General features: G+C 33.0%; 1 protein-coding gene across 1 annotated transcript in view; it reads left to right on the top strand.

Moving 5' to 3' along the window:
- The window catches only part of BCHE (butyrylcholinesterase), a 60837-nt gene continuing 36094 nt past the window's right edge, over nt 2340–27082 (top strand). Inside the window, 14 exon segments of the mRNA XM_021069753.1 lie at nt 2340–2380; nt 2382–2533; nt 2536–2636; nt 2638–2677; nt 2680–2850; nt 2853–2942; nt 2945–2995; nt 2998–3054; nt 3057–3279; nt 3281–3433; nt 3435–3550; nt 3553–3609; nt 3612–3768; nt 3770–3793. Coding sequence (XP_020925412.1) covers nt 2355–2380; nt 2382–2533; nt 2536–2636; nt 2638–2677; nt 2680–2850; nt 2853–2942; nt 2945–2995; nt 2998–3054; nt 3057–3279; nt 3281–3433; nt 3435–3550; nt 3553–3609; nt 3612–3768; nt 3770–3793 — 1418 coding nt within the window. The 5' untranslated portion in view covers nt 2340–2354.

The following is a 27082-nucleotide window of genomic DNA, read 5'->3' as shown; positions in this document are numbered from 1 at the left end:
TATTAGTTTTTCTGTGACTATTATCACTTTTTCTCTGACCATCCTTTAATAAATCTTTGGCTGATATTCAATAATGGCAATTAAATTGCCTCTTTATACAAAATTTTCTTACACCCAAAACTTTAGAGATAACATTATATATTTTATAGTCAATCATGGAATTTAGATACCACTTTCCAAAATTTGATTAAAAATGCAAAAAGAAGGAAATGATTTCAACCTTATTTTAATTTGAAAGTCTTTTTTTAAAGTTTAGAATATTTTCCCAAATTGTCAGTATGTTTTGATATCCTGGTGTATATGAAAACATGGAACACCATGGTATTCATTATCTTTCAGGTTTTTCTCCCTTCCCACTTTTATCATTCATTTTATTTTGCAATTTCAAACAAAACTCATGCCTCTAATCAAATATTAAAGATGGACAATAAGTTAATTGATCTAAAGTCTGGATTCTCAGTTCTTGGTATGAAAATTTACTCTATTCTTTATGGTGAATATGTTATATATTTTCAGAGTTTAATTGTTATTTAATGTGGTAATAGTCAATTTGCATCAGAATTTATAGAGGAAATAAATGAAGCTTTATTGAGTATTTTCATTATTAATAAAGACATAGAGATATAAGTAATAACATTTCTTAGTCTCCTTTAGCCATGTGATGACATAAATTAAAAACAAACATCTGTGATGGTAAAACTACAGATGAAAACATATTAGACTAGAGAATATCAGATTATGAGAAAGAACAGCATATGCTTGTTTAAAAATATGACTAAATATAAAAATATTAGCCTACACTAACAATAAGTATGTGAACAAATCATATTTATAATAAAGTAGATTTAATATACATAATAACACACTCCAACGTAGACGAAGGAGTTGATTATATTGCCATTTCATGCTGTAACACGATTACAGTGCTCTTTTGAATGTTGCTAACTGCATTGTTTACAATTACAAAGTATAATTCCTTGATTTACTAATATCAATTGATGATTCATAGATATTTTTGAAAAAGTAAGATATTAATTTTAAAAGTTGATAATAATTTTTTAATTATTCATAACATTAAGTTTAACCCAGCACAAAATATAAATAAAAATATAAGAAATGGTTTTGTAAATCAAAATTAACATGGCAATGCCAATGTATTACAACCTTCTAGATGTTATAGCAGCCTTTTTTAACACATGAATGAAAAGTATTATATTTATTAATTATATACAAAACAAATATATTTTGTTAGTAATTTAATTGAACAAATATTTGAAAATTGTCAAAACCAAAATTATTAGGATTGTTAAATGTTTACAAGAAAAAAATACTTATATAAAAAAAAAAAAAAAAAAAAAAAAGGCAGTTTTATGCTTCAGACACTGACTAATGAGCAAGGAGGAATGATCCAACCAGGAATGCACAATTTATCTATGAAGCAGCTAGAGTAAAAAGCTCGTATTTAATTCTTTCTTTCAAGGCAGTAAAAATGAAAAAAAAATCTATCACAGCACTTTGTTTTCCTAAATGACCACCTCAATTTAATTAGAAGAAGGTCTAGAATATCAGAAGGAAAAAAAATATTGTGTATGTGGTAGCATAATCTCTTAAACTCCTAACTCTCAGAACACAGTATTTCATTGGTAAATTTCAAGTTTACAGAACCTTTATATTATTAGACATTTTATTTATTTGTTACTTTTAGAAGATAACACATTACGTTTACTACAATTGCAACAAAATTTAAATAAGGTAACACTATATATTATTAAAATATATTCTTCAGAAGTTCCCATTGTGGCTCAGTGGTAATGAACTCAACTGGTAACCATGAGGATTGCAGGTTCGATCCCTGGCCCCACCCAGTGGGCTAAGGATCAGTTCTGCTGTGAGCTCTAGTGTAGGTTGTAAAGTCGCTTGGAATCTGGTGTGCCGTGGCTGTGGTGTAGGTAGCAGACGTGGCTTGGATCTGATGTTGCTATGGCTCTGGTTTAGGCCAGAGGCTACAGCTCTGATTCAACCTCTAGCCTGGGAACCTCCATATGCTGTGGGTATGGCCCTAAAAAGACAAAAAAAGAAAAAAAAAACACTACATCTTTTTTACAGAGATAGAAATGGCTTTTCTAAAGTAAATAATTCTACTTTTCCATTTCACTTATTCTTTTCTAAATTGAAACTAAAATCTCCAACAATTTTCTATTATTTTTTTATTTAAGCCTTTATAGTGGTAGCAGATTCTTTAGTTTTCATGATTTTTAGGGTTAATAGGAACTGCATATTTAGTTAATTATCATCACTAAAATAGATACTAGAGCTCTCAAAACTTCCTGCTTACCTCTCTTGCAGAAATCAATATGCAGAGAAAGGGTACGTTATGTACATCCGATATTTTTGTGGTTTCTTCTGCTCTGGATGCTTGTTGGGAAGTCATACGCTGAAGAAGACATCATAGTTACCACTAAGAATGGAAAAGTCAGAGGGATGAACTTGCCAGTTCTTGGTGGCACAGTAACAGCCTTTCTTGGAATTCCCTATCACAGCCTCCTCTTGGTAGACTTCGATTCAAAAAGCCACAGTCCATGACCAAGTGGCCTGATATCTGGAATGCCACCAAATATGCTAATTCTTGCTATCAGAAACACAGATCAAAGTTTCCCAGGCTTCGTTGGATCAGAAATGTGAACCCAAACACTGAGCTCAGTGAAGACTGCTTATATCTGAACGTGTGGATTCCAGCACCTAACCCAAAAAATGCTACTGTAATGATATGGATCTATGGTGGTGGTTTTCAGACTGGGACATCATCTTTGCATGTTTATGATGGCAAGTTTCTGTCACGGGTTGAAAGAGTTATGTGGTTTCAATGAACTATAGGGTAGGTGCCCTAGGATTTTAGCTTACCAGGAAATCCTGAGCCCCAGGGAACATGGGCTTATTTGATCAACGTTGGCCCTTCAGTGGGTCAAAAAATATGGCAGCCTTTGTGGTAATCCTAAAGTGTAACTCTTTTTGGAGAAAGTGCAGGAGCAGTTTCAGTGGTCTTCATTACTTTCTCCTAGAAGCACCATTGGTTGCCAGAGCCATTCTGCAAAGGATCCTAAATGCTCCCTGGGCAGAACATCTCTTATGAGGCTAGGAAGACATTGACCTAGCTAAATTATGTTGCTCTAGAGAAAATGAGACGAGATAATCAAATTCTTCGAAAAAAAGATCCCAGGAAATTCTTCAGAATGAAGTATTGTTGTCCCAACCATATCTCTGCAGTAAACTTGGTCAACTGTGGATGTGATTTCACTGACCACAGACACACTATCCAACTTGGACAGTCAAAAAAACCCAGACTTGTGGGGGTTAATAAAGAGAAGGAACGGCATTTTTATATTGCTCCTGGCTTCAGCAAGATAAACAGTATAAACTAGAAAGAATTTGAAGAAGTTTGAAATATTTTTTCCAGGAGTGAGTGAATTTGGAAAGGAATCGATCCTTTCCACACATGACTGGACAGATGTCAGAGGGCTGAAATTACGTGATGCTTTGGATATGTTGTTGGGATTATGATATCTATGCCCGCCTTGGAGTTATAAAAATTCTCAGAAATGGGAAATAATGCCTTTTCTACTATTTTGAACACCGATCCTCCAAACTCCCTTGGCCAGAATGGATGGGAGTGATGCATGGTTATGAGATTGAATTTGTCTTCGGTTTACCTCTGGAAAGAAGAGCTAATTACACAAAAGCTGAGGAAATTTTGAGTAGATCCATTAGAAACGCTGGCAAACTTTGCAAAATATGGGTAAGTGCTAATTTTGTCATTGTTCTTGTTTGGTTTTGATTCTTCTGTTTAGCTTGCTTGGTCTCCAGTATAGACTGCACTAAAGGTACAGAACATTTGGATTATTTATTTTCTTCATATCTTAAGCTGTTTTTTTTTTATTATGTAGTACATTTATTTCTTTGCCTCAGAGTGCTTAAAATAAATAATCAAAGAACTTAAATGAAAATTGTTTTCTGATTTTTTTTCCCAAATACTTATTTTAACAATGTTAGCCAAGGATAGTATGGAAATAGATGTTTACCTGAAGGCTAAAATTACTGTGACTATGCTTTTTAACCTAAACACTATAATTTTCACAGCTTTAGGAAAAAGTAGGAATATCCCTCTTTTCCTCATGCTCTTGAGCAGTAGTACATGTTACCTGATGCATAAAGAAACACATGCCTGCTCAGGAAAATCAAAGGGCAAGATGGTGATAGGTTTGGCCCTCAGATTACCCAAAATACAGAATTTGCCATTTTAGCAGTGTTTTTTATTCCCTAATATGTTTGTTCAGAGCTTTTATGGTTTGTTTAAAGCTTTTGTGTAACCTCTATTAGGCAAGAGCTACAAGACTTCCTGGTTAGCTAAGCTGTTCTCCACTTTAATGGTCATATGGGTGACATTATACTATCAGACACATTACAAAAGAACTTATTTTCCTTAATAAGTAACAAAATATTTTGATATCATGTCCTCAATAGTCAGAGTAAAATTATACTTTGAATATAATTTATATTTTTTATATTTTACATGTATACAAAATAATTTTTTTGATAGGCAAGAAATAGATTTATTAAGATAGGACACTTGCGAGAGATGCAAGCGGGCAGGCACGGAAACTGCCCCGAGGATCTGTTTGCCAAAATAATTTTCAACTGTGTTCACAAGATTGAATTTTATGCATTTGAATAATATGTATCAATAAGAATAATAGAAAAAACAGAAGTTTGAACATCTCTTTTTTAAAAGTACTAACAGAAACTCACAAAGTGAGTGATGCACTAGTCTAATCTATCATCCTGTCTTTTAATTGAAAACAATGTTGAGAATGATATTGCTTTCTGGGTTTTTTTGCCATCCTCCATTTGGAATTCATTTTACTACATGTTACTCTGTGTATCTCTCTATAAAGTACTTGTATGACATAATTCTCAATTTTTTTTGATGTTTATTCACTGTGTATAAAGCTGACTCTTCCATTTGTCATAAGAGGCACCTATAACCCTGCTGCAACCCATATTCCTCGAAACCTGGCTGCTTGGTAGATGAGTTGAGTTATCTCATGAATACCAAAGACTTCAAGCTTAACTACACTTTAGAGCCTTGTTCTTGCTTGGTACCCTGTTTAGAACATTTACCTCTCTCCTTTTAATGACATAAGTCCTACTATTTTGTTAAGGCTTTCACCAACTATATGTTTCATATAGCACAATCTTATTCCTATAATTGTAATTGCTTCAGACCTCTTTCTGTTTCACTCTTACAGAAGTCATTGACTGTCACTTGTTTATATGTTGTTTTTCACTGTTTTCTGAACCTCCAAAACTAAATTCAAAATAGCTTCTTAAAAGAGAAGCTGTTTTTTTAATATTCATTAAAGTACCGACATTGTATATATCACAGTTAACAAATATTTGGTTAATGATTGAAATGAGAACAAGTAAATGGTCATATGAGTAAAGAATATTTTTTTTCGCAAGATATCTAGGCTAATATATTATCTGTAATTGTGCAGTATCTTTTATCTTCTTAACATCAGCCTAAACCTCTGCTTAAGAAGGATCATTCTATTTCTAGAGCTGCATTGGAATAACTTATATTTCATCCTGTCCTCTTCCTAAAGGCTATATCCATATTAAATTATTTGAGTACATCTTTAATTCTTTCTTCCAACCTAGAGATTGTAAATAATTTAAGGATAAATATTTCTTAAAATTATTGATGCCTGTAATTTTTAAAGAATTTCATATTTTTAATGTTTAAATCATCAAGGAATTTAGATTTTCTCCTGTCACAATGGAGAACACTGAAACAGATGTGGTAAATGTCATGTTTACGGCCACAGATACCAACAGATCAAAGAAAAGACTCCTTGACACTTAATAGAACAATAGTGTAAGCCTAATCTGCTTCTATGCTTAGCATATTTTAATAGGAAATAAGTGAAAGTTGACACATTTTAATTATCATGATAAATTCATATAAAACAAATTATAAACCATACAAATTAAAGTAAGTTTTGTAAAGTAGTTCAGCCATAACAAGATGCCATTTTAGTTGGTAAATTTCTTTAGATTCCATATTTGTACAGTAGAATACAGGTAATAATAACACACCATATGCATTTAAAGTCGACTTTATGACAAACAATGTTAATCTCCTCGTGTGCATTATCTTTTTTCGAAATATACCTATGAATAAATATAACAGCTAGAAAGATCAAGTGAACTCCATGGAAACACAGTTGGTTTAAGTGTTAGATTTGGAAATCTACCCACATTTGATCACAAACATGATGCTCTGACTGTGGTTCTCAATCCAGGGAGATTCTTCCTCTTGGCTCCTCCTCACTCCCTCTACCAGGGACATTTAACAATGTCTGGAGTTAGTTTTTTGTTTGCTTTTTCTTTTTTAGGACTGCCTCTGTGGCATATGGAGATTCCCAAGCTAAGGACTGAATTGGAGCTGCAGCTGCCAGCCACAGCCACAGCAATGTGGGATCTGAGCTGCATGTGTGACCTACACCACAGCTCGTGGCAATGCTGGATCCTTAACCCACTGAGTAAGGCCAGGGATCGAACCCAACATCTTCATGGATACTAGTCAGGTACCTTGCCATCGAGCCATGTGGGAACTCCCTGGATTTATTTTGAGTGTCACTACAAGGAGCTGGGTTAAGGGGATTGCTATTAGCAAAGTAGAGGTCAAAGATTCTGCTAAACATTTTCCAGTGCATAGGGCAACCCCCACAAAAATGAGTTCTTCATCCCAAATGTTAATAATGCCAAGAATAAGAAACTGCAGGTTTTTACTTCCATATAACTCCAAAATGACATATTAGGAAAGTAAAAATAATACAACTAAGAGTGATAATTATTATTCAGGAAAATGAGGTTTTGGTTCATGGTTCCTAAAATGTTTTAATGACTTATTCTTCTTAAATGATAAGTTTAGTATATATTGTATTTCTCAGTATGATTAAGTTGAAAATAATTTTGAAATTTTTTGTGATTTTTTATTTTGTCAATGGGTTGTTTAGTTGTTTTTATTTTAACTTGCAAATACTTGAATGATTTCCAGATATCTTGCTGTAGATTTCTAAGTTAATTCAGTTCTGATTAGAGACTATAAGATTTTCCCCTTTGAAATATATTGAGAATTATTTTATGACCCAGCATATGATCCATATAGGTGATTATTTTATGTGCCCTTGGAAAGCATGTGTGTTCTTCAATTATTTGGTATGGTGTGTTCTCTAAATTAATTATTAGGTCTTCTAATATTCTTACTAATATTTTTGTCTATTTGTTTTAAATACTGAGAGAAGGGTATTAATATCTTCAGTTATATTGTGGCTTTATTTCTCTGTTTAGTGCTTCTATTTTTCCTTTTAATGTTTTAAATTTATAGTATTAATTCCATGAACTTTTAAGATTATATATTCCTGACTGACTGTTTTGTTTATGATATGTCTCTCTTTGTCCTGAAGTTGGCTTTACCTTATTTTAAGATAGACACATCAAATTTCCCATGCTTATGTTTGGATAATATATTTTGTTCTATCTTTTTATTCCAATCCACCTGTATTTTAAAAAATCCTTTCTTACAGTTGGTGTGATGAATCCCTTTGACATTTAATGTAATTCTCAATGTTTTGTTTAAGTCTACCATCTTGCTGTTTTTAATCCATCCTTCTTATTGCTCCTGTGCAGCTTTTATCTGCATCAATTTAATGTTTTATTTTTTTATATAGATATTTTAGTTTGCCCTTAATTTTTCCCCAGTGTTTGCTTCAACACTAACAATTTTTCCTTTAACGTAACTATCTACTTAGAGTTAATAACAAACCATTTTGCACCTTGTAACTGATGTTTCCCACTTTCTAAATAATTCATTCATGCTGCCCAGTTCCCATTTTAGTCTTAGAAATCTGACTTAATCTTTTTTTTTCTTTCATCAAAGATGTGTTGCATTATCTTCTCTCTTTAATTCTTATGTGAAGTGAGCATTTATTCATATGATGGTCCCTGTACACAATTAAATTTTTTTCCTCTATTTGATTTCAAAGTTGTCTGTTTATCTTTGGTTTCAATAGTTGGTCCATTTGTTTTCAAGTATGATTTCTTTGTCTGGGTTTATTGTTGTTGTTGTTGGTTGGTTGGTTTGGGTCTAAAGTTCACTAAGATTCTGCTTGGTGATTTTTACTGTCACATTTGAGAAATTTTATGTCAGTATTACATCAAATATTCTTTCTCACTCTCATCTCCTTCTGGAACTCCAATTATACATACACTATTGAATATCGTTCTACAGGTCACTAAGATTTTGTTCCTTTTCCTTCAGTGTCGCTTCTGTTTTTCAAATTAGATACATTTTTTAAATGATTGCTCTGCAAGTTCATTGACATGTTTATCTTTTCCAATCTGTGGTTGAAATCATCCAGTGAATTTTTTATTTCATGTGTTCTCTTTTCAGATCTAATTTTTTCAGTAGTTTCATTAGTTTGCTGAGTTCCTCCCTGTTTTCTAATCAAAGATATTATTTGCGTTTTTGAACATGTTCAAAATAGCTGCTCTAAAGGGATTACTTGGTGGCTCAGCAAGTTAAGAATCCAACGCTGTTGTTTGGGTCACTGCTATGGCATGGGTTCAATCCCTGGCCCCAGAATTCCCAGAATTTCCCCATACTATGGGCATACCAAGGGAAAAAAAAAAAAAAACAGTGTTAAAATAGCTGCCTTAAGGCTTTGTTTGTTCATTCAATATCTGGTTCATGAGTTCATTTTCTGTTTCCTGTTTCTTTGCATGTCTAGTAATTTTCAAATTTGTACTAGAGTTTGTGGATGATATGAGTAGAAATTATTTATTATTTTAGCCTCCTCTGAAGAATGTATGCTTCCACCAAGAAGTGTTTGTTTGGTTTAATTTTACTAAGCAGTTCAATTAAGGGATGATATAGACTTGAATTCATCACAAATATGGATAAGCTGGTTTTGTATTTTGTTAGAGTGAACCCATGAAAGGTCAAGGATATTTTATAGACCCTCTAAATTTGAAGGACTTTTCACTGAGGATGTTACAATTGGCTTAAGTATCTGTTAGGTTGGAGATAGCCTGGGTCTCATTGTACTCCTTACTCCTTAGTTATAGGTTTCCACTCAACTGGACAAAGTATTAATGAGATATAAACAAAGTGTTGACAACTTTATTATAGTTATTCACTCTCCAGTGTTCCCCTCTCTCCTGCTCTCAGCCCTACAGTATCTTGTCTCTGTTCAGCCTCTCATACTCTCACTCTCCATACATTCAGCCCAGGCCTCAGTCGAAATCTTCTGGGAAATGTGTCCCGTGTAGTCCAGCTTCTTCTATATCCCAGAACCCTTATTTCTGCCCTTGCTACTGTCTTCTGCTTAGACTCAAGATTGCCACATCTTGGACAACAAATTATCCTCATGTGAGTAACCACAGTAAACATGGACTTAACTTGAAGTTCCCCTTCTCTCAAACATCATAGACCTGCAATGCCCATTATCCAGTTTCTGAAGCTTTTTGCTTTGTTCTGTTTGTTTGTTTCTTTGTTTGGGGTACATTGTTTATGATGGGAGCATTAATCCAGTTTCAATCACTCCATTATGGATGAAGACGGAAACACAACTCCTCCCCACTTTTGTGTTTTAAGACTCTTAACGTTTATAATTCTCATTCAGTTCCATGAAATTCATTTTTTCAATTACTTTAAAAGATCTTATCAATTTCCTAAATATATTTAAAAAAACCTTTTTAATTTGACTTCTTGGCAAAAATAAAGAAAACATTACCCTTAAAACCACTACGTTTTTAAATTTGGTATCTTTAGCTGCAGTGTTTGAGATTCCTTATAAAATGGACGCCACAATATAATCTATACCTTTGCTAATTGGAATTACCACCTATATGTACTTTGCTCCTGCTTTTCCCTTTTTCCCATCTCTAAAAATGAATTTAAACCCATATCCCAAATAGCAGGTCCATTTGTGCATTACATCCAATATCTTCTAATAATAGATGTTGAAATATAAGTATAACATATATATCCACCAATTTGTCATCCAATCAAAACTTGATGACCAATAGATTAAATTAGCCAGCACTTAATGACATATTTTCAGCACTGCCTCAGTGATACAGGAAATTGTGAAATCCAACTTGATTTGTCAGATAGACCAGAACAGCTAAAGAAGGAAAATAAGCCAAAATACAATTAGTAGCATAAAGTCAGTTAGAGGAAGATGGTTATTCTGGGATCCCTCCAGTTGCCTCCTGCTGTTGAAGAGCCTCTTTTGTTAACCATGTCCTTTCTGGCTCCTCCAGTATACAACTTTAAGGGGAAGCATTCTCAGTGCAGTTACATAGTCTTTGCCATCGTAAGTGAGAACCTCAATGCCAGTGTTAATATTTCAAGGATCCTTTATATGTAACAAAACCTTAGGCAAGTTGCTTAAAATTCCCTGCTGTTTTTTCTTATCTGAAAAATGGAGATATAAATATACCTCCCTTATTGACACGTTGAAATAAACCTTATCATTGACAGGGAATTGCTTTCCTCCTTTCTATTAAAAAAAAGTCAGTTTTTCCCCTACCAGGCATAAACTATTTCAACCTATTCTTATCTAAGATTAAATTTGGCTTCCTCCCAAAAAATGTACAATTGTTTCACTTCCTGACTCAACATTAATCAAGTTTTCAAACAAATAAAGGTAAACTGCGAAACTGAAGCAATTAACTTGCTTTCGTTTTTTTGGTGAGAATTCATTTATTCAGAGCCCTTCTGAATTTGTTAATGTTTCCTAACTCTGTTTTGCCAAAAATAAATGATATGACACCAGTCACTTTTATTTTGTCCTATTCTGACATCATGAAACCAAGAAGTCATTTAACAAAGTATTCTTATAGTAACTTGACAGCAGTATACCTGCTTCTATTCTTGTGTATTTTATTTATTTGCCATTTATTCCCTTGCAGTATAAGGAACTTTATCACAGAAGGGAAAATTTATTAAGAAGGAGCAAAAATATATTACTAAACTTTCAGTCCCCTGGTTCACTGATCAGTAAAAAATAGATAAGAGTTCCTATTGTTTTTACTGGAAAGTAGGTGAGAGTAAATGAAATACTAAGCCATAATTCTTTAGTACACAAAATTTTTTGGAGTAATTGGGAGAATTTAAAAATAGGCACACTTCTGTGTGCTAAATTGTCACTGAAATCATCAGAAATTACAGATTTGCCAGATTTCTAAAGCAGTGAACTTTATTGCTATATTCCAAACATGTACATGATGGGTGTTTTCATGTGCACTATCATAACTTCATTATATTAATAGGAAGGATCTTAATAATAATGTATTTTCTAATATTAATTACATGAAGCTGATTTAATATTACTTATGTATATTTCTATTGTGTTTACTTATATACAACACAAGAAATAAAGTGATTGAAATAACATTTCAACCCCACTTATTTTTCAAATGAGTTGATTTTTTTTTCATTTTCTAGAATGATTTTATGTTTTCAAAAGGCAGTGGAAAAACTGAAGAAAAGCTAAAGAAAATACAAGTGGAGAAACAGTGCTCCCACATTCTGTCTCTGTGTAGGAATTCAGCATATTCCTGTTCTCATTTTATAGCATTTGTGTAAATCCCTTCACCGAGAAATTAATTTTTAAAGTATACTTCTTATTTTTTATTATATTTTCAACTTAAAATAAATATTCTAAAACTTAACTACAACATACCTCTTAAGAAGAGATGTCTTAAATATATCAAAAAGGTAGCAGTTAAAGATAGTTTTAAAGTGAATAGTATCATTATACTGACAAGGTATGAAGTATGTAGATGCTATTATTAGAATGAAAATTTGCTGAAATGATGACACTGTCTAACATTTTCTGATGGGAAGAGTGTGGCCCATAGAAGAAAAGTGAATTGGAGCTAATAGGTGACAGAACAAAGATTAACTATGACTCAAGACTATTAACTTTCATTTCCTTCTATTATCCATTCACCAGTCTGCCTTCACCATGAATTATTGAAAGCAGTCATTAAATACGCTTAGGAAATACATTTGGTTGCAAACTTATAATTTTAACATGTTAGCATGCTGATACTTGCCTGGTTAATGTTACCAAGGTAAGGGCAGAGAACAGACTAATATTAGACATCATGACATGTAGAGACAAGTTTTAAGTTTGTGAAAGACTGTCATCCGGCCATCTAGCCCAATTATTATCAGGCTTATAATTAGATTTTCTGACAGATAATAGTTCATGTGGTTTCCAGAGTGAGGAAGAGAGTCCTTACCCTCCGATTCTATAATTATTTGTGGTACATTATCACAAGTAACCTAACTGGAACATTTTGATGACTTTACAAAAGGGTCAGTGTTCAAATCCCCTGAGATTTAGTTTATTGTGCTCCTAATAGCCTCAGTGTTCTGTGGCTTCAAATCTTTTTCTCCCCCTTAGGAATTAAGTGAGGAATTAGTGAGGAATAAAACAATAAATGTTAGCTGCAGTGTTCCTGTAAAGTACCTCAGTCTAACAAATAGAATATAAATGTAGGTGAATATACATTAGCATAATTTATTTAAAATGGAAGAATTACATTATGGACCGATTTAAAATTTACATAAGATCACTTGCAAAACCATTTCAGAGTGCAGCAATATTTTACCATCATTGACAGTGGAATGAGAATGAGAAATCAGATCTCCAAAAAGGCTACTACATCTATGAAGATAGCTATAAAACTAAAATATGTTTGACTATTTTGAGATGTTTTATCATGGTGAAGTAGGGGAAAACTAAGTATTTTAAGGGGGGCTCATTAAAACATAGAAAATCATATTTATAGGATCAATTTACTTGGAAATAGCTTAATGTGAATGGTTCTCTACATTTTCCCAAAGTTTTTCTATATTTGGAAAAATTAACCACATTCGGTCCACTTATAAATCTCAAATTCAAATCTTAAATTAGAATTAATCCATTAATTATTTTTGTAAAAGTCATATTTTCAAAAATAAACATAAATGGAATACTTCAAATGACTTGCCAGATGCAAAATAGTAACTCCACATTTCACCGAATAAGTAAATGCAATAGCTAAAATGTGACTTTAAATATTTTGCTGCTTAAAATACTATACTTTTCCAACTATTCCACAGTCAGATATGATTAAAAAGTTGTTTGGTTAGATTGATGAGTTCCAAGAAGTTGTTCTTCTGATTTTACTTCCCAGGCAATAACACCCAAGATTAGATCAGAGTACAAAAAAAAACATACCTCCACTCTTTTTAATTTTCTCTATGCTAATATCTCTCCTGGACACCTTCACATTAACATGATATATGGTACTATTAACCTGTGGAGATAATCTATAGATTTATTATATGTGAAATGTGAATATTAACTTGTCCACAAACCTCTGTTATGTAAAAGCAAGTGTCTCTTTATCTTAAACAAATTAAACTGGATTACTTTTAGTTGGTCATTCTCTACGGAGTGATATCAAAATAATATTTGTTTTATGACTAGAGTCAAAATATTAATTACAAAAATATATTTTATCTGATAAGCCATTACAAACCAAATAATAATCCAGTGATATCACAAGTGTTAGAATTTCATGTTTTTCTTAAAAACCATAATGCCAATCATGCTTTTCCTGGTTTAATAATGTTTCTGGAAGTAGGAAAAATTACACATTTTATCAACTCCTGAAAATAAAAATCTACATCTTTTATAGAGCACTTGCTAATTACAAGTTAAACTTTTTGTATAGACAGATCATGGATTATGGTGATTTGTTTATTCATCCTCCCATTTAGTCATTTCAACAAATGTATTTGAAAGTCTCTATGCACCATGTTACCAAGGTGATGGGGATACAGCAGTAATCAAAATATCCCCAAAGAAGGAAAGAAAGAGAAAGAAAGAAAGAAAGAAAGAAAGAAAGAAAGAAAGAAAGAAAGAAAGAAAGAAAGAAAGAAAGAAAGAAAGAGAAAGAAAAAGAAAGAAAGGAAAACAGTGGTGGGAAAAAAATCGCAGAGGTATTTTTCCACCTCAGGGGCCTTACAATTTAATAGTAGGAAAAAACAAATAAAAATATAATATGTCTTATAGTGATGAAAACTCTGAGAAAATATTCAGCATAGTTAGGGGCACAGAGCATGACGTGAGTGGAATAAGACGTTATTTGTAGTTGTCATAAAAAGCCTCTCACAAAGTTATATTAGAGCAAAATGATGGTTAGTCATGTGGATATCCTGGGAAAAATTTTTCTCAGAAGAGAAAGCAGCAAAGACTTACCCTAAGACTGAAATATTTAGGATGCTGCAGGAACAGCAAGAAAGCTAGTGTATATGAGGGTTAAGTGGTAAAAGGTAAAGTCAGAGAAGTACAGAGGGTCAAGATATATAGGATTTGGAGCTTAGATATGTTTTCTGGCAACTACTCTGAGTGAAAGGGTAAACGGAACATTTGCGGCAATTGAGTAACATAATTTGACTCAAACTTTGTAAGCATCTCTCTGACTGGTGTGTAAATAAGGGTGAAGCAGAGAAAGGAGCTAGGGAACTATATAGCACTCCAGGTGGGGTATTGGTGTAGGTTTATGAGTGGAAAGGAATGGTCAGACTCATACTTTAAAAGGAGATCTGACAGGATTTGCTGATAGGTTGGATGTGGTACGTGAGAGAGCAAGTGGAGACAGGGATGCACAAAGGTTCTTGACCCGAGCCACCAGAATATATGAGGTACCATTTTCTGAGATAGGGATGACTATGGGAGGATGTGGTTGAGATTGGGTAATCAAAAGTGCTGTTACCAACATTTTAAATTTCACTTGGAGCAATAAAATAGCGACTCTGACACTGAAGTCTGAAATTCAAGGGAGAGGTGGAAGGTAGAGATATAGATTTGATATCTAACAACATGAAGATGGTATTTAAAGCCACGAGACAGGATTCTATCATTTAGGAGGCTGAAGGTAGAGCAGATGTCTGAGCTCTTCAAGGTCAGAGATTTGGAGAAGGAAGAGTAACCAGAAGAGAAAATAAGTAGCCAGTGAGTTGGAAGGGCACCTAGGAGAACAAGCTATCTCCCTAAAACCAAATGAAGAAAGCATTTCAAGGAGAGAGTATTTATCTGTGAAAAATATAGGATAAGTATAAGGAAAACTATGTGAAACTTTATATAAAGGTCTGGGGGTTTGGAACTGGGGAAGTTATTGGTGGCAAAGATATCTGATGTTTTGAGGAATAATAGGAACTTAAAACCTCAATGGAAATTCAAAAGAAAATGGGAGGAAAATAACTAGAAATAGCAGTTTTCAAAGAGCTTTACTCCTAAGTGAAACAGAGGAAACAGGGAATATGGGTATGAGACAGCAGAAATTTTTTATTATTGTTTTTGCTTTTTTATGGGAGATGTTGAAACATGTTTGTGTGCTGATGGGAATGGTATAGTGATTAATGTGACTAATTTGGTTTTGTGTCAGCATCATAATCCTCTATCTAATTTTTTATTCATTTATTTATTTCCTTTTTTAGAAAACAATGCATCTAAATCCAAACCCTTTGGTTAGAAATCAGGCTATCAGTAACTTGGATTTTGCAGAGCACAAACTAAAGGAATCAAGAGATGGAAAGAAAAGGGCAAATAAAACCACCGCCCAAATATTCTGAACATCAGAAAAAGCTGTCATGAAATAGTTCTTTGATACTTACTGCACACAAAAGGTTATATTTCATCATTTGAAACCTGTGGAATTATAATGTGTCCTAAATTCTGAAAGATTTATTTTTTTATTTTTTAAGATAGACAAATCAGAAGCAGCAGTTTTCTGAGAGTGAAGGCAGGAAATAAGCAACTTTACAACAGAGCAGAGAGAACACAGATTAACAGCTAGACAAGCAGCTATGTAAGGGTGGAGGGTGGGAATAAGCTCTGCTATGCAAGCTCCTGTTAATAATGGCAAAATATGGATGCTGAGACACAAAACATATTATGTGGTGCCTTCTATATGTTCTTTAACATTCAGGGAAGTTTTAGGCAAAATCTGTTAGGAAAATTAATTTGTTAAAACTATTGTGGTTATAATACAAATAACTGAGCCTTGAAAGAATATACCTCACATATGACCTACACATAATAATAATTTAGGCTATTCCTGTGGTCTGAATATCATTCCTTAGAAAGTACTGACCAAGTACTATTTGGATGAACAATTTTTAGCCTATAGCATTATTCATATTAATAATAACATCAGTTAAAATTTATCAACTGCTAACATAGGCTCATTCTCTGCCTAGGATTTCACTTTCATTTGGATAGACAGCTTTCTAAGGAAATATGATCATCGCCAACAGGTGGTGACAAGGATACTGAGGCTTAAAGAGCTTTATTTCCTTTTTTAGAAAACAATGCATCTAAATGCAAACCCTTTGGTTAGAAGGGTTTGCTTAACATTCCACATGTATTAGTAAAAACCAGAGCTCCAATTTGAACCTTGTGGTCTGACAGAGGAAGCCAGGTACATATGTTCTGTAGTTTACTCCATCTATATATTAGAGTTTTTATGTACCATTGGGAAAGGGAAAGAGCAAATAATTGAAGCTTTTCTGCCCTTAGTTTCCTTATCTTTAATATGGGAGTGCTAATACCTATCTCTTGGCTATCACGGAAATTTTAAAACCTACATGTAAAATGCCTAATATATTTCCAGACACATACTGCAGGTAGGGTTGACAGATAAAGAACAGGATACCCAGTTAATCTGTTATATATTATTTAGGTCAGCTGAACAACAAATACTTTTTTTTAGTGTAAGTATGTCTCATAAATCTGCATAAGGCATATTTAATACTAAAAAAAATGACTTGTTTAGCTAAAATTCACATTTAACTTGGTGTTCTGTTTTGTTTTATTTGTTCTAAATCTGGTATCCTTAACTGGAAGTCTAAGGCCTGTACAGAATGCGAAGTAGCCAGTAGGAGCAAAGCTTGAGTGGAGAAAGGTGGAGAAAGCAAAAGTGGAGAAAGGTGTCAGAGGGAAGTTCAGTGACTTCCCACAGGTTGGTAGGAAGAACAGAATAAAATACAGGACACTGAAGTGAGAGCTGGTTCTCTGGATTAGGCCAATAAGGATTGGAGAATGGGGCTCTCAAGGGACTCACTGCATTTCTGCTATCCTGGCTCTTTTCTCAAAGTAGTCTCAGGCTGGGCAGGGCTCAGTTTGCACATTTAGGATTTCCATTAAATGTTAAGTGAGCTAAAGAAAGTAAAGATTAACATCATAAGGGCAAAAGTTGTTATAAATATTAAAATTATAGTAGAAATAAAGTTTCCTTCTCTGTTAGCCTAAATCTCTAAAGCTCTGAAAGTGCATTTGAGTTTATTTTATTGTTTATTTTTGGATTTTTGTTTTCTCTTCCTTTCTACTTAAGAAAAGACAACCTCTGGGAAATGAATGTTTCATAAAATGTATTCATAAAGACTTTTGAATCATATTAATGAACCCTGAAATAAAGACTGAGGGAGAAATAACATAAACCAGAAAATGTTATTTTGTAAAGTCTTCAAACTAATTCTATTTATAACACTAGACTTTGCAATCTCAGATTTCATTTTCAAGTTAGTACCAAAAATCTATTAACAAGGCTCTATGTACTTATCAATTTGAGTTATTAGAAAATAAATTACTCAGACCTTGTAATATAAGGGGTATTATTACAAAGTAACCATTGTGGAGTTAAAGAAAGCTACCGATTATAAAAATAATTAAAATTAAAAGATATACAAGTCCTAATCTTATCTTCTCTATCGACTTGAGGTTCAGATAATTCTAGTAGTTACCCAAGTTTATAATAGACTATGTGTAAATTAAGATAATTTTTTTGATCTCTGTCTAAATTATTATATAGGGCTATATTGGATGGTTTATATCTTACCCTAATTAATTAGGTTTTCTTCTACATTAGTACAATGGAGATCATTTATATATAATGAATAAGTAATATTAAAGTGAGAAAAATGATTAACTTCTAAGTATGAAATTGAACTTCATCTTAACAACTGCACTGTCTTATGTGGAACTTTTACAGAAAATGTGTTTAAAGCACAGATTCATGTTCATTGTTGTCAAATGACAAAAAATAACAATTTAGAGTACTTTATTCAAGGGAAAACAATCTATGGACTATGGAAATACAGTGCTTCACAAGCAGTGGAGCATTTTTCCTGAGGGCTTGGGCAAGAGCAGCTTTTATAGACTTTATAAGGAATAAGAAGGAGACAGGCCATAATTGACTGGGATTGCATATATGGCCTTATTTTAAAAGGTCAAGGAATAAGATAATAAGTACAGAACTCAGAGTTGACTGGATGTTTAGGGATGGCCACCTAAATGTACTCATTGACCCTTGAACAATGCTAGAGTTAGGGGCACCCACCTTTCTCTGAAGTTGAAAATCTAGTATAATTTATAGTTGGCCCTATGTGTACCTGGTTCCACAGTCTTAGATTCAAACAATAGAAGATCTGTAGTACTGTAGTATTTATTATTGAGAAAAATCTTCTTATTGACCTGCATGGTTCAAAACCATGTTGTTCAAGTGTCAATTATACTGCTTTTCTGGTAAAATGGAGCCTTAACAAGAGCACAGAACTTAATCCAAGTTTACATCTGCTGATGTAGCACTCCAGGCAGGAGCAGGCCCATCTTGGGCCTAGAATTTATATCAACATCTTGTCTTAACTTTTTTGTTTTCAGTTTTTGGACTAGGAAGAGATTAAGTGAATCTAAATGGTGGATCAATTATGGTTTAAATAGAATAGCTCTCAACCAACTTCTCAATGTGGCTAAGGTTCAAAAATCTTTATCTTGTAAAGTAGTTTTGACTTTTAAAAATATTAGTTTATCATATATAAATTCTCTCGTTGTGAACCTGCTCTAGATATAAACATAATCAGATATCCACACGTGGAAAATACTAAGATGACAAAAAATCAAAATCAATCTTCAATCTTTGGTGATTTAAGAACTGAGAATTTTTCATTTCATAAGGAAGGAAAACAAGAGAATAAAAGATGATTGTGGTAAAATGAACAAAAGTATTTGGTAATGTAACAAAAGAATATAAAAATTAGTTCAACATGAAAAAAGATTACAGCTACATATTAAAGTATTTTTCAAATATTATTGGTAAATGGTCAAAGTAAAGTTATCTCTTGTTTAACAACATGCCACAGAACAATGACTTATTATAATTTCACAATTTGTGTGGTTTAATCCACAGTAGCTTCACTTTTCACTGCTTATTTCCTGGTTAAAAAGTTTTGAACAACAGTCCTTAACACCTCCCCCCAAAGAAATTGTATGCAGAAAACCTCATGGATGAAATTAAAGGTGGTTAGGCAGTTAGAGTATTGTAGAAATTCTATGACATTATGAAGGACATCCTAAATATTTTTAGTAGCTTGAAATGATACACAAGAAAAGGGTCTAGAAAAACTCTGGGAGAACTAATGCCAATGTACAATGCTTTGGAGCATATCCCTTAATGATTAGAATATACATACTCCCATACTAAAGAAGGCACATTTAGTAAGCTTCTCCCTCACACCCATACACTATTGGGGTATATGCTTATCCACAGTATTACATTTCTTTCTATAGAATATTGGTTAAACACTTCTCGCCGTGGGAAAACATCACATTAAAGGCAGCTTATATAAAAAATTACCTCACTGTTAACTAGCAAAAAGTAAGGAAAATTATGTAAGATATTTAATTAAAATTTTATTTCTTTGGCATTCTACAATAGCCAAGTTATAGTGAGAATGCAAGAGTTAAATTTAAAAATACACAAAAGTAGAAGAGTTCCATGGTGGCTTAGTGGGTTAAGGACCTGACGTTGTCTCTATGAGGATGTGGGTTTGATCCCTGGCCTCACTCAGTGTGTTAAAAATCTGGCATTGCTGCAAGCTTCAGTGTAGGTCTAAGATGTGGCTCAGATTTCTTGTTGCCATTGGCTATGCTGTAGGCTGGCAGCTGCACTATGATTCAGTCCCTGGCCCAGGAACGTCCATATGCTGCATGTACTGCCATAGAATAAATAAATAAATAAAAATTCACAAAATTAAAAATGCCAATTTTAAGCACAATTTAAAAATCGAACTTATCACTTATTTGAAACTATAATAGTTTTGTGGTTTTCTTATGTCTAACATGTGAAATAAATGACTAGGTTATCATGCCACCAAGAGCTTATTGCCATTCAATTAAGGCTTATTAATGACTTAAACGCAGAGTATAAATGGTGATAAATACTTTTGTATTTTACTTTTGTGATAGATTCACAGAAAGGCAAAAAACTTATGAAGTACACTTTTTATTTAGTTAAGGATTTATACCTAAGAAATCTTTGGCCAAGGATATTACAGTGTATTTTTATCTCTTTAAACTGTGTAACCATTAATAAAACTTCGTATTCCAGACTTGGTACCAAAGTGTTGAGAATGGATGAAATTAAAAATATTTACTTATATAAACTCCTGTTTGTTCCTGATTGAATGAGGTGGACCTTTATCTGTTCTTGAGTGTCTGTTCACAGTCTTCAGGATCCAGCCTACAGATATCCTGAACTCTTGAACTGATCTATAGTAAAAATGAATCTCTAGAGAATGAAGGATGAGGAGAGAAAAGAAAGAAATGAAGAAAAAAATAGGAAACTTTATCAAGTTCCTAGCTTTGGACTATGTATGTTCATATATGTTAACACATTTAATTTAGTTTTCATAACAAGTTTGCTTAGAAGATATTATCTCTACTAGTTAGATGAAGAGATAGGGTGAATTAAATTGGGCAAAGTCGAATGACTAGATGTGGTTTGAAACAGGCTTCTGACATCAAAGCTCATTTTTTTTTTTTCTGTTAGATCACCTAGCTACCTTGCCACTCTAGATTTTATTATGTTTACTATTATATTTTGATCCCCATTATGATTTCATGATTCTTGCTTAGGCGGGAACTCCATACATGAGGAAGGTAACAAGGTTTATCCCTGTGACCATCTTGCTGAGGAAATAAGTCTAAATTATCAAATTAAATTGTCTTTATTTAAAATTTTGAAATTAAAATTGTAATGCTAAAAACAGAAATCCAAAAATAGATTTTTTTTTTTTTTTTTTTTTTTTTTTGGCTGTTGCCCATGGTATGTAGAGACTTCTGGGGCAGGAAGTGAACCTATGCCACAGAGGCTTCCCAAGCCACTGCAGTGACAACACCAGATTCTTAACCCACTGTACCACAAGAGAACTCCCCAAAATGGAATTTTCGAAGAGCAAACCAAATTAATTTCTTGTGTCAGTTGAGTTTTGTGTGTTTCGGCAGATGCAGATAATTCATTTATTCCTAGAACATTACCATTGTCTGTTCATACAAAACCTCTCTTGCATTTAAAATATTTCATTACTTTTCAAATTACCCTTCATTCTTGAATTCCCCTCCACACCTACAAGCATGTTGTGCATAGGTGAGGCATCTGTTCATGACTATGTACATAGGTGTATCTTCACTTTTATTTCAGGCTCTTGTTCTCTGATACTCAGTGGCTATTTAGTTAGAAGAATTATAACTCCACCTGCATGTGCAGAATCATTTCTAATACATCTTCTGGGAGGTTTTGTAACTGCCTCTTAAATGGATAAATCCCTAAATCCCTCCACTTTAGATTAATTTGCAGTTTGAGTCTTCCACTTTTAAGCTAGATTGTTTCGTTTCTCAGGTTGTTATATTCTACTAATTAAAATTTAACATTACTGCTATTTTCATGGCTGATTTTTAAAAATTAAAAATTTATTGTATCTATTTCAGCTTCACTTTTATTTTAAATTTCAGTCCATTTAACTTATAAACACTTAAGTAGAATGGGAAACAAGGGGGGAAAGTCACTCAACTGCACATATTGGTAAGAGTTTTAATGTATTCATCCTGAATCAGATGTTTCTGTCTTTCCAGAAGTTTCCTCCCAAGCTTATGTTCTGATCTTGCTACAGTTTGTCCTTTGAGATTAAAGTACCACACCAGTTCTTCATTTAAAGTTATATTGAAGAACAAAAAATTTTTAAAGAGATAAAAATAATAACAGCTTGCCTCAGAAACTTCTAAGGAAACCAATGTCGAATAGCCTGCTATTAATTTCAAATAGAGGAACTTGTGTCTTCAGAGGGCCACTAAAACAGAGCTGGTGAGCACAATGCAACCTTATACCCAATGGCATTACGACTGGTGGTGTTTGTTCCATTATCACAGTCTAGCCTCCGAGTGGAAAGCTGGTAGCAAAATAATACCCCCAAGGACAAAATGGGAATAAATGCTGTAAAGTGATAAAGCTATACAATGTATTTAAATCCCTTAAAATACAACATTAGCACCCAAATCAAAGAAGTGTATATCTCAAGAATCTGCACTCTTTTGGGACACTTTCTATGTATAGTGTATATCAAGATATTTTGCCTGGATGTATTCTTCCTAGTAGAGACAATGTGAATAGCTTTCATGAACATTTTGTCTATGAATTTGAACCTGCTCCTAGAAAATCACAAATTGAACAGAAAAATATTATGTGTTTGATAGCTCATATTGTGTACTATTATAGTCAGCAAACCTAATTCTTTTTTCCCAGTATTTTTTGAGAAATAATTGGTATGTATCACTGTATAAATTTGAGGTGTACAGAATGATGGTTTGATTTACATATATTGTGAAATAGGTTTAGTTAATATCCATCATCTCATATAGATACAATTAAAAAAAAAGAAAAAAATTCTTGTGATGAGAATTCTTAGGATCTACTCTCTTAACAACTTTCCTATATATTATACAGTAGTCGTGGTGTATGTTACATCTCATGTACTAATCTATCTTATAAGTAGAAGTTGGAAATTTTTGACTACCTTCCTCCAACTCCCTCTCTCCACCCTCCACGTGTAGTAACCACAAATCTGAATTCTTTTTCTATCAGTTGATGTGTTTTTGTTTTGGTTTTTGGATTCCACATATAAGTGACAACATACGGTATTTTTCTTGCTGTAACTTATTTCACTTAGCACAGTGCCTTCACGTTCCACCCATATCATTGCAAATGGCAGGATTTTCTCTTATTTTACGGCTAAATAATATCTCTTTTTTTTTTTTTTTTTTTTTTTTTTGTCTTTTTAGGGCCACATCTGCAGTATATGGAGTTTCCCAGGCTAGGGGTTGAATCGGAGCTCTAGCCACCAGCCGATGCCACAGCCACAGCAATGCAGGATCCGAGACACACCTGCAACCTACACCACAGCTCACGGCAACACTGGATCCTTAACCCATTGAATGAGGCCAGGGATCTAACCCGCATCCTCATGGATGCTAGTTGGGTTCCTTAACTGCTGAGCCATGATGGGAACTCAAATAATATCTCATTTTAAATATATATCATGACTTTTTATCCATTTATCCATTGGTAAGTATGAATTTTTAAAAATCAGTAAGCAAGAATAAGCCTACCTAAAACTTACTATTTTTGTCTCCAAAATAATTCTCAACTTCTACAGTTAGTGAAGGCAGAGAATGAATCTAAACCACCTAATACATCTATCATATAGTACAATTAAGAATGGCAACTTTTAATATTACTAACAATCATAAACATTAAAAAATCCTAAAAATGTGTAAACTTTACTGAACTCTATAAAATACTATAGAAATAGAGACATTTTCCAATAAATTATGATAATAATTCTTTTATAGATAACACCTTTTTTTTTAAGCTTGATAGTGAAGGAAATTTAACTAAATTCCATGCTCTACTAAACATGCTAAAGTCAACTTTTATGATTATAAGTGTAATCATAAAAAACTCACCACTTCTCTTTGATAACTTTATGTACATTATCATACTATGTATTCTACCTTGGAAAGTACTGTAATATGAAAATATTCTATACTTAGATTATAAAAATATTTAGTAATAAGTGTGAAATTAGGAGGAATATACCTAACACATACTTGTTTTAAGATACCCCTGATAAAAAGATAACTCTGAGAGATGGATTTAAACAGTTATGCATGTGCAATTATATAGACACCTACATAATGACAATAAGCATATTTTAATGCATCTTGAATGTCAAAAAAATCTTTAAAATCTACTCATTCATCCTAAGTTGTTATTATATAACAATAAAATAAAAGCATCCTTCTTTAAGTTGTTATGTCTCACAAGAGACCTGCAAACATTCAAATTTGGAAATAGTTTGATGTCCTGACATAAAAGTTGGAAAACTGTCATAAAATTCTTAAATTGAAACCACATAGAAATTGGGTGTAACTATTTTATATGCCAGGATTTCAGTTTTTTTATATTGGCTTAATGTTATCTATCCAACTTCCCAAATATTCCACAGAAGAAAAAGGATAAACATTTTATAATACAGAAAAATGAAAGTCGTTCATAATAGTTTTGTCTTCCACAAGCCAAATACTAAATAAAACTATGGATACTCATTGATCATAAAATGAAAAAAATTAATAATTTTTTGAGGAATACTTATGGATTGTCTACTTTTTAAATATAAAAGTAAAAATAGTCTGGCTTTCTTAGTCATGAAACAATATATATAAAGTCAAAAGGAATAAACAAATGTAAATATCCATTATTGATGATAGTTTTCTTTTCTTCCTGCATTTCACTTTCTTAACTTGCCCACAAATCAGATTATATTCAACATTTTTTCTGAGGTATATAACTCTGCTTTGTAGAAATGAGTGTCATCTTGGAAGAGCATTCATAGAACTATAAATGCTCTTCCAAATTGGCTTTCTTGAGTTGTAGCAGAAATAAAATAACAGCAGTATAGTCATGGCCTTTAAAATTAAATATTTAGGAGTTCCTGTTGTGGTTCAGGGGAAACAAATCTGACTAGTATCCATGAGGATGTGGGTTCAATCCCTGGCCTTGCTCAGTGGGTTAAGGATCTGGCGTTGTGGTGAGATGTGGTGTAGGTCACAGATGAGGCTCAGATCCCACATTGCTGTGGCTGCGGCGTAAGCCAGCAGCTACAGCTCAGATTCAGTCCCTAGCCTGGGAACTTCCATATGATGCAGGTGCAGCCCTAAAAAGCAAAAATTAATCAATTAATTTAAAAAATAGTTAAGACTATACTACTAAGCAGTCAGTTTTCCTTAATGAAATCAAACTCAACACAACCTTAAATCATAAAAAATTCACTGTAAAATACTTTCTATATTTAAAATTCTAATAAAATTTGTCAATCATTTTTTAAAATGAATATCTCAATGTCTTCTGCAGTGATAATTGGTTGTTAAAAACAATTGTAATTACTTTAAGTGCATAAAAATATTATTGTGTCTCAGGGAGACACCTTTATTTCCTAAGGAAACTTAATGGACAAATAAGCATCTAAAAAATATTACTTTGCTTTAAAAATGGTCTTTATCATTAGAGATTGGAACAAAAATTTTTTTAAAAAATAATTTTGTATGATGTCAGAAAGGTAGACAAACATTGTAATTCAACTATGGTTTATCTTAATTTGCAGGATTTTTGTTCTTCGCTTATGAAAAAAATAGGTTCTGGAAAATTTTAATACATTAATGTGAATAACCCAATGAAACATTCTTTCTTCTGTAATATTGACATTAAAAATTAGATATGACAATTAGGTACTGTTTGCATTTCTATCTCTATACCACCAATCAAAAAAAAAAAGTAATGACTTTAGGGAAATATGACAGATCATAGTTGTTTAAAGTTTCAAAAATATCTACTCAAACACTAGGGCCATTATTTATAGTCATTTCTATAAGATTACAGATTAATAGATTAGTTAAGCTATTTTTTTCTCTCTAACCACTGAGTCTTGCATAATCAACTGACACGGCCATGGAAAGCACCCAGTTTGGTCATTAAAATAATCAGAACAATATTTCACCCATTTTGACTACTATTTAGGCAGATTAAAATAAACTACATAATTATTATTATAAAGATGTGATTATACCATTATTTGGACATCTGGTTCTAGTGTCCCTTTTGTTTTATCCACTATTATGAACATCAGTGATGATTATAAAAAATCAAATGATTTGCATTGAATTTTATCTCACATTTCTTTTTTTTTTTTTTTTTTTTTTTGTCTTTTTGCCTTTTCTAGGGCTGCTCCTGCGGCATATGGAGGTTCCCAGGCTAGGAGTCTAATCGGAGCTGTAGCCACTGGCCTAGGCACAGCAACAGCAACGCCAGATCTGAGTCGTGTTTGCAACCTACACCCCAGCTCACGGCAACGCTGGATCCTTAACCCACTGAGCAAGGCCAGGGATCGAATCCACAACCCCATGGTTCCTAGTTGGATTCGTTAACCACTAAGCCACGGCGGGAATTCTGATCTCACATTTCTTATAACATTTTATACTTTCATTCATTAGACAGTATCCATTGAACACCAATCAAGAAATATGCACTGTGCTAAAAGATGTGGAGTCAATAGGAATGTAGTTCAGAATAAAATACAAACATCCCATCAAGGAGGTTACCCCTTACTTCTGGAAGACAGCAGCAAATAAGCATGAAGAGAGATAGGAATTACAACAAATTATTGCATGTAATAAAATATTGAAGAAGCTCAATACAATCCTGGAATCTTATGGAAAACTTTCTGAAGATAGAGTCCTTTGGGAAGATTAGAAATGTGGTCGAGTGAGAGGAAGTAAGAAGCAGGTGTGGGGAGACATGAATCTGGAGAGGTATGCGGGAACCAGGTCATACCTTTGCAAACCCTGCCTGATATGGATGATATTCCAAGGTTACTGTATGGAAACATCTTGTTTGTTTGTTGAAATCAGGGGAGAGTGCTATCAAATTTGAATTTTTATAAGATCTGAATTTTGGTAATTTTGTCTCCAGTGGAGAAGATGTTCTAGTGAGTCAAAAAAGGTGACAGAGA

The sequence above is a fragment of the Sus scrofa genome, chromosome 13 (assembly GCF_000003025.6).
Source record: "Sus scrofa isolate TJ Tabasco breed Duroc chromosome 13, Sscrofa11.1, whole genome shotgun sequence".
Lineage (NCBI taxonomy): Eukaryota > Metazoa > Chordata > Mammalia > Artiodactyla > Suidae > Sus > Sus scrofa.
Note: the sequence above shows the minus strand (reverse complement) of the source record. Positions and strands in the feature narration are given on the sequence as shown.